This window comes from Condylura cristata, unplaced genomic scaffold, assembly GCF_000260355.1.
Source record: "Condylura cristata isolate star-nosed mole 26May11 unplaced genomic scaffold, ConCri1.0 scaffold00026, whole genome shotgun sequence".
NCBI lineage: Eukaryota > Metazoa > Chordata > Mammalia > Eulipotyphla > Talpidae > Condylura > Condylura cristata.
Genome location: NW_004567127.1, coordinates 8398127 through 8406774, shown reverse-complemented (window position 1 = coordinate 8406774; position 8648 = coordinate 8398127). Strand labels below are relative to the sequence as shown.

At 60.0% G+C, this 8648-nt stretch overlaps 1 protein-coding gene across 1 annotated transcript; it reads left to right on the top strand.

The window, feature by feature from the left end:
• The first annotated feature begins 3245 nt into the window (after nucleotides 1-3245).
• Nucleotides 3246-7227, top strand: PROK1 (prokineticin 1). Its single transcript, XM_004689500.1, has 3 exons — nucleotides 3246-3317; nucleotides 5384-5509; nucleotides 7108-7227. The coding sequence occupies exons 1-3, from the start codon at nucleotides 3246-3248 to the stop codon at nucleotides 7225-7227; spliced, it is 318 nt and encodes a 105-aa protein (XP_004689557.1).
• Nucleotides 7228-8648: the final 1421 nt, after the last annotated feature.

The following is an 8648-nucleotide window of genomic DNA, read 5'->3' as shown; positions in this document are numbered from 1 at the left end:
GGTGGCTTCCACGGGTCTCATCAGGTGTGGCTATAAATGTTAAAAGACTCCTGACTCTCCCTATGACGGGCAACACCGTAGGCTCACAGCGCCTGCCTAAGGCAGGGTTGGAGGTTAGCCAAAGACGGGTAAAGGCGTTGGGTCAGCGGTGACCTAAGACAGGGGGTCAGGGCATAAAATAAAAAGGGGGGAGTCAGGAGCCTGAAGGGCCTGGGGTGGGCACTTGGGTGCCCTTGAAGTTCATGTGGGTGGAGGGAGAAGAGACCATGGAGTGTGTAACCCCAGGAACAACCTCCCCGGAGGGATGGGAGGGAGCAGAGAAACCAGGTGGGGGTGGGGGAGACTGAGACAGAGGCAGGCAGGAGACAGCACCATGTGATGGAAAGGCAGTGAGGAATATAAAGCAGGAACAGCTGCTTGAGCCACTGGCTGGAGAGTGCTAGGGAGCTGAGGGTGGCCCCCAATGCTGCCGGTTAGGGGGGTGCGGGTGACCCGGAGAGCCTTGTCGCTGCTGTGTGGACAGTGGCGGCCAGCTGGAGTGGGCTGGGGCCAGCACAGGAGAGGAGCAGTGCAAACTACCTTTCTGGGAACTCACTGAGTAGGGAAGTGGAGGTCCAGCTGCAGGGGACGGTGGGAGGAGCAGCAGGAGGAACGCAGGCAGGCAGCTGGAGTGGGGGGCTGTGCTGGGATAATGGGGTGATCCGGCCTGGGGGTGCTGGGGTGCTTGATTCTCTCTGATGCTATTACAATGTGTCTGCTCCCTACTCACACGCCTGGGAGGCAGGATGCAGGGACCTTCCCATGGCTGGAGACCAGGCACGCCAAGGGGTCAGCTAGCTTGCATGGGGCTTTCAGCCCTGACAGCAACCTGGTTCTCAGCATTTTAAAGATTTATTTATTTGTGCATACAGAACTCAGGTACAGGCCAGAGGTGCAGTGGGGGGGGAGAGGATTCACCAGGGTGGGGAGCAGAACAGGCAGATCAATGAAGCACACTGCTGAGGGGAGCAGCGGGCGGGTCGGGAGAGGTCTGCCGCGCCATGTGGTCACCTCTGGGGCAGGTGGGGATCGAACTCATACTGAAGTGGCTTTAGCTTCTTAGTCTTGCACTTTAACCCGCTGCTCCTCCAGGGAGGGCTCGTGATCACGTTTTTAACAAGAGGTTAAACGTCAAAACTAGAGGGTCGCGTGTATAGAGCAGGAGGGCCCTGTGAACACTGCCTGTCCAGCTTGCGAGCCAGACCGTGGTAAGCTGGGGGGAGGTGGGGTCAGGGCCTCGGAGTCAAGTTCACTGCAAGTGTGAAGGTGGATGGTGTCAGGGTACTAGCCAGGTCAGGGCTGAATGGGCCTGGGCCTCCCTGTGACTGCTCCAGGTCTGTGAGACTCACGGTGCACACACACACACACACACACACACACACACACACACACGCACTTGCTGGCATTGGCATTCATGAAAGTGGAGAAGTAGAGGCAGAGCGTCAGGCCCTTCGTTGATTCTTGTATCCAAATGCAGAGTTGGGTCCAGAGTGTCCCTCGGGGCCCAGCAGTATCCCCTGGGGCTCAGCAATGGCTTCTGGGGTTCAGCAGTATCCCCTGGAGTTCAGCAGTGTCCCCTGGGGTCCAGACGTGGCCTCTGAGGTTTTGGCCACAGTGCTATCACCTCTGCTGTCAGTGATGCTGCGTGGGGACCCCATTTCCCTGAGATGTTCCTCCCCCCACCCAGAAAAGTGAATGGGAAAGAACGTGGGAAATTCTACCACCTGCATCCTGCCTGCGGCCCCCTTTGGTGTTTCAAATGCTTGCTAGCTAGGCAAGCCCCTGCAAGTTGCTGCACCCCAAAAGCTGGGCAGCAGGGTCGTGTTTCATGAAGCTGTGGCTGCAGGGGAACTTCCTGTGTCGGTGTGTGCAGTAGCTGCTCACATGCTGCAAAACTGCACCTTGAGGAACCAAGTCTCTCCCCTCATGGAGAGAAGGGGTCTGACAATGGTCGGGGTGTGTGGGGGGACATCTCTGGACTGTCGGGACCGAGGCTCCTGCCCAAGGTGACTGACTGCCCAGGAGACTGGCGTCTGAGTCCATGATGTTTGTTCATCCCTAGATAAGGCCATTCTCAGCTCACCCCAGGGAGCAGGGAGGCAGCCCCTTGGCTCCAGGCACCTCCGAGCTGGACCACAGCCCCCCTACTCCTCTGGCCCCTGTGTGCCCACGTCATGTGCCCACATCTTCTGCACGGGGTGCCAGTCCCGAGCCGGCTAGAAAGTGTTGGGAACCAAAGATATACTGACAAGGACTGAATTAGGGCGGTAAAGAATTGAGCCTTGCACCCAAGCTTGATAAAGTGGTAATAAACTGACCTTGGGATCCTGGATGGGACTAGCTGAAGGTGATAACGAAGAACGGGGCGTCACATCAAGGACACAGCGATGAGTCACCCCCATTGGAATCTGAGTTTAGAATCTATCTAAGAGACCCTGCCCCCCCTTATTGGGTTGGCTGTAGCTGTGGACCCCACCCTAGGGGCTCTGTCTCAGCTGCTGTCCGGGAGCAATAATCTCCGCTTGCTCAGCCTTTCTGCCTCCCGCCGTCCTTTCTTGCGGCCGGTCACAGAAGCTGGGACAAAACAGAAAGCAGCTTCTCCTGCGTGCTGCCGGGAACAAACCTGGCTTTGCTTCCTTGCTGGAGGGCCTGGGACAGGGTTTTCCCCACCTGGGCCCTCAGAACCGCCCAGTGCCCAGCTGACGGTGAACAAGCAGCCAGAGTGCAGCTGTTCTCTGTGGCTGGGGTGTGGGGGAGCGGAGGAGCCTGCCCCTGGCGGCCAGGCCAGGGTGCAGATTAAAAGACAATGATGCAAATGCCTTAATTCATCACCAAAGCCCTCCCCCTGCGGGCAGAACGAGTGGTGCCCCAGGGGCACGAAGCACTATCCAGGGAGATGGATGTAACTGTGGAGCCGAGTTCTTGGGAGAGTCAGGGCGACTGCTGCCCCCACCCCTGCCCACGTCTTCCTTTTTATTGGTTTTGATGGTGATTTGAGGCCATTAGGGATTCAGGTCTCATCTTTACTCAGATCATCTGAGTAACCCTGGGGATGGGGCAGGGAGGAGAGCGGACCCGCAGCCACAGGCAGCTGGGTCGGACTTATAAATCTGGGAGCAGAGGCGGGCAGCAGAGTCCGGCCTTCCCAGCTGGCCAGGCTCGAGGCTGAGCAGACAGTGGCAGCCTCGGCGCTCACCCCAGGGACCATGAGGCGGGCCCTGCGAGTCTCGCTGCTGCTGCTCCTGCTGACGGTGTCCCACGGTGCCGTGATAACGGGGGTAAGTCTCTGGCCCCCTCGGGGACCACGGGGCCAGCCAGGAAGCACCCCAGTGGCGAATGCGGGGATGGGGAGTTACCCTCTGCCAGGCTTCACAGAGGGTTTCCTGAGCGGTTTGTTAGCTGTTCTGCTCCCGGTTTGCCTTTGAGAAGCTGTGTATAACTCAAACCCTACGCTCATTGTGTAGGAGGGTGTTGAAACTGGTGAAGATTCGCCTGTAATGGGGGGCCCCCATGTACAGTGGATTAGCACCCCCTAATTTATCTTGTGTAAATTTTGGGTTTCATGTACAGGCTGGTCCACGTGTCAAGTTGGATTTACACAGCAAGTCGACTGAATTAAAGGCATAATAACCTCAGCTTCTCCGGAACGTTAAACTTCTGCTTTCTTTACTCTGGAAAAAGCCTGTCTTGGAACTGTTTATGTTTAGATTTGTTCGCTCTGTGCCCAGAAACATCAGTGACATAGCACTAGGCAGCGTGTGCCCAGACAAGTGTGGTCCATCAGGCAGAAGTGGGGTTCAGAACATGCGCCCCACAGGGCTAGAACCCCTGACGCTAGGGCTTTGGTCTCGGGGGGAGCCTGGCTTTTCCCGGAACCACCTCAATTGCAGCCCACAATGTATATGGTTGCAGAATATTCTTATGAAAACAGGCATGCTTTCACCTGAGAGTGTTCAGATGGGAAAAATAAGTGGGGAAACAGAGGGATGCGCACTTTAATTCAAACTCTTCCAACTTTTCCAGCGGGAATGGAAATGGAGAAAAGTGCCCAACATTTGCTGGAATTGGGTTACTTTTAATATTCACCGAGAAGAACATTTCTTTCTTCTCCTTTATTATTATTATTTTGTACAGAACTGGGCTGTAGGCCATGGGTGTGTGTTGCGGGTGGGGTGAGAGGATTCACCAGAGACAGAGTGGGGAGCAGAATAGGAAGACTGGCTGAAACACACTGCTGAGGGGAGCAGCGGGGAGCCAGGAGAAGTCTGCTGTGCCCTGTGGGTCCCTCCCTGGCCGGGGATTAGCACTGAGACCTAACCCCTAGGCCACCAGGGAGGCCCAGGAATAGCAGTTTCTACCATCTCCTCACTCCTCTCTCCCTGGCGGGGGCCCCCGGGCCCCTGCCCCCCTGAGCAGGACAGCCAGCCTTCTCTGTGGCCTTCACCCTGAACCATCGGTGGGGGGGGGGGGGGGCTGATGTGTGAGATGGGCTGTTCCTGGGCGGGGAGCAGCAAGGCCCCCCGGCACCCTGCTGTGTGCCAAGCTGACTGCACAACCCTCTTGGGTGGGCTGAGTCAGGTCTTGCCAGGCCTGCTCCACTCCTGGCCTTGTTGGGGAAAGAGGGACCGAAACCCAGAAAGTAGCTGAGCTTTCTCTGGAAGTAGAGAATTTGGGGGCTTCTCCCTCGGGCGCCCCCTTGAGACTTCAGCAGTCCAGAAACCTGTTTCCTGTTTAGAGAGGCTTGTCTGGCCTTCTTGACACATGACACCTCCCAGAAGCCAGCTGGGGACTTCCCCACACCCCCTGTTCTGGGAGCACGGCCCAGAGAGCCCATCCCCATGTGGGGGTCAGGCTGGCCAGCAGGGAGCACCGGGGAGGCACCTGCCTGCACTGCAGGTGGGGCTGGGCTTCTGTCAAGGTCAAGGGCAGGCAGCGTCAAGGTCAAGGCCAAGGGCTGGCAGCGGGCTGAGGGGAGGACCAAGGCACCAGCCTCGGGGCAGGGCTGGGGAGCCCCCACTCGGGGCTCCGGCCATCCTGCCCCTTCCAGGAATTTGAGTTAATTCAGTTCCACCAGCATCGGCCAAGTGTCTGCTAGAGAAGCGATGTCTGTCAGAAGGGGGCACGGCCTTAGACCTGTCAGAAGGGGGCACGGCCTCCTTTGGGGGCGCCCCAGATCCACTCTGAGGCCACGCTGAGCTTCGAGCCCCTTCCCACCCCGGGACAGGTGCCCTGCGAGGCTGAGGCAAGGTGCTGCCCCCTCCCCAGAAGGGCTTCGGGGTGCCTTTCCCTCCTGGTTTCTCTTGGGGGCCACTAGCGGGCACTGACGCCCCGTCTCTCCCTGCAGGCCTGTGAGTGGGATGCCCAGTGCGGGGCGGGCACTTGCTGTGCCATCAGCCTGTGGCTCCGTGGGCTGCGGATGTGCACCCCGCTCGGGCGGGAGGGAGAGGAGTGCCACCCCGTGAGCCACAAGGTACAGCCTGGGCCCCGGTGGGTGCACAGCCCCGAGCCAGAGGCAACTGATACCCCCCTGGGGCTGGGCACTGCCTCCGGGCTTCGGGGGGCAGCTGAGGAGGTGCAGGGTACGGATCCTACTGCCTGCTGGAGCTGGGGGCCGGGACCCCGGCTTGTCATTGTCTGGGTGGTCTTGGGCAGGAGCAGTTCTGGGCTCAGTTGCCTCAGAGGCAGGTAGGTTATCTCTGAAGTTGCTTTCAGAGCTGACAAAAGCCCTTTGCACCTAAGAACTTTCCAGAAAAACATGAAATAAAACCTGCAAAATGGCCTTCCAGCTGGGGCTATGCTAGGGGTAGCAAGCCACGTCTAGGGCCAACACGCAAGGAAGCACTCACCCGTCAGGGTGCTGGGCACCCAGGCCCCGTGCTGCTGCTGCCCAGCCAGCCAGCTCCTGGCCCCGAGTGCAGAGGGGGCAGACTGTTGACCCAGAATCTTTTTTTTTTTTTTTAAAGATTTATTTACTTATGCATACAGAACTGGGGTGCAGGCCAGAGGTGCAGGGGTGGTGAGACGATTCACAGAGACAGTGGGGAGCAGAACAGGCTGATTGACGAAGTGCACTGCTGAGGGGAGCATCGGGCGGGTCAGGAGAGGTCTGCCGCGCCCTGTGGGTCAGCTCCCAGGCTGGGAATCGAGCTCGTGTAGAAGTGGCTGCAGCCAGTTTTGCAGGGCTGCGCTTTAACCTGTTGCGCCACCAGGGAGGGCCCCTGGTCCAGAATCTTCAGGAGGATGCAGCTACTGGACCTCAACTGAGGGACCTCGTAGGGCAGGGAGGGCCCAGGCTTCTGGGGCCTGGGCTTGAGACCCTTTCCGGGCTCTTCTCTGGCAGCTCCGTGTTCAAGACGCCTCTGTGGACGTGCCTGCACCCAGGAGCGCGTCCTCTCAGCTCAGCGCACCCTCCAGCCCCCAGCACACCCGCCCGAGGGGCTGCGGGGAGGCGAGTCAGGCCAGCTGCAAGTCCTGGTCACCTCGGGGTGGGAGCTGGTTCAGCTGCAGTTCTGTGTTCCCAAAGGGCCGACAGCGGTCACGGAGGTTCACGCCGGGAGCCTCCTGCGCACAGCTGCTCGGGTTAGGGGCTTTCTGCAAATGCATGGTTGAGACGGCTTGACAGCTTACAGGCTAGTTGAGGCACAGACAGGCTAAAGGACCTGTAGGTAGCCACACAGCGGGAAGGGGCAGACCTGGGATTTGAACCCAGGCAGTGGGGCCCACCTGTGGGCCCAGCGCTCCCATTCGGACCCTCCCACGCAACCCCCGCTCTGCTCGGGGGGACAGGCACAGGCCAGAGACGGGCTCTCTTGTCCAGCTACCCCCTCACCCCCCAGCACCCACCAAAGTTGAGTTGTGGGGTGCGTTGTGTGTGTTTGTGTGTGCGCATGCTCTGTGTGCTGGGTCAGCCAGGGCGCCCCTGCTAGGCAGCGCTGGGCTTTCAGGGTCGGGGTGGACATGGCAGCATCAAGCCCGGTCACAGTACTGAGCCAGGCTGCCTGGGTCGGGGTTCCGGGAGATACCCCTGATATCTTGGGTGAAGACACCATGTCTCTTCTTCCTCCCCAGGTCCCCTTCTTCAGAAAACGCCAGCACCACACCTGTCCCTGCCTGGCCAACCTGCTATGCGCCAGGTGCCCGGATGGCCGTTACCGGTGCTCCACAGATTTGAAGAACATCAACCTTTAGGAGCTTGCAGGTCCCGGGACCCCAGCCTTCTTCCTGAGCACCCCCAGGCCCATGGGCTCTCCTGCTGCATGGGCTGTTTTCATCCCAGTGGACTCCCCGTCCATCCCCCCTGCCCACCGGGCCCCCTCCCTCCTAGCACGGAAACATAGGCGCCCCCTGACATGGCCTCCAGGCCACCCACGAGAGGGCGTCCCAGCTGCACTGAGGCCCTGGAGGAGGCCTGAGCCTCCCGGGAGAGGCTGCGGGGAGCAGCATGCTGTTCCTGCCCTGTCCCGCCTGGCCTGGTCCAGCTCTTCTCCTGGGGAGGCCTCCCTCCTCCCTCCCTGCGTGTTTCCTCCCCCAGAGACTTGGGCACAGCACCCCCTCTCCCATCCCTGCATTCCTGGGTCACAGGGCCTGGGTGAGCAAGGCTTCTGGAAGCTTAGAGCAGTTTGCCTGGGACGGTGTCACAGCCCACTGGGCGCCGCCATCAGGACCCTGCAGAGGCTCTCCCCGCCCCTCGTCTCACCAGGGACCAGCCTGCCCGCTGCTGAATAAAAGCATGAGCAAGGCGCTGTAGCCCTGACGTTCCTGCCTGATGGCTGGGGGGGCTCTGGGGTGCTGCCAGGACTAGCCATTCCGGGGACAGGGTTGGGGGGTCCAGACCATCCCGCCAGCTCCAGGGCCCTTCTCTGGAGACAGCGGATTTCAGGGTCCTTTAGAATGAAGGGAGGGAGGCAGCTGTGCAGGAGCCTGAGGCCCAGAAGGGCTGAAGGCTGGAGGCAGGCAGGGCCCTGGAGCCGTGGGTGAGAACTGGATGGGTGCAGCTCCCCTTTCTGCAGCTGACTCCCTGGCTTAGTGCCAAATCCTTGCTCCAGCCGCGCTGGCCAGTGCGGCCCTGAGCGGAGTCTGTACCTATAACTCGGTGCGCCCAGAGCTCCCGCCACCTCAAGCCTGGGCGAGAAATGCCCAGAGGGGGCTGTTCTGACTTGGGCTTGATCCTGCTGGGTGCTCTGCACCGGCTTTACTCCAGGATCCACCGGCCCCCGGCTGGCCCCCCCCAGGGGCCAGTCTTCCCTTCCCGCTTCTTTACAGCCACAGCTGCCTGCTCTGCTGCCTTTGCGCCTTCTTACCGCCCCTCCCTGGATGCTCAGGCAGGTTCTGGAAACCAAGCTCCTTGGGATCCAGGAGCCCAGCGGGGGAGGGAGCCCATGACAGACAGCCTGGTGGTGCAGTAGGCCTGGCCCTTCTGGGCGAGGCAGTGGCCACTACCTCAGTGCTGCCGAGAGGAGGGTTCCCCGGGACAGGGCGCCCCCAACCCTCTCCCATTGCCACCTGGAGGCTGTCTGGGGCCAAATCACCCTTTCAGTCTAATCATATCAACTCACCGTTACAACCAGAATTGTTGGTTTTTCTCAAGACAGAAGACCAGAGAGAAGGGG

Coding starts and splice junctions, on each gene's coding strand:
- PROK1 (XM_004689500.1), top strand. CDS start 3,246: ATGAGGCGGGCCCTGCGAGTCTCGCTGCTGCTGCTCCTGCTGACGGTG. Junction 3,318..5,383: donor ACGGTGCCGTGATAACGGGG/GTAAGTCTCTGG, acceptor CTCTCCCTGCAG/GCCTGTGAGTGGGATGCCCA. Junction 5,510..7,107: donor GCCACCCCGTGAGCCACAAG/GTACAGCCTGGG, acceptor CTTCCTCCCCAG/GTCCCCTTCTTCAGAAAACG.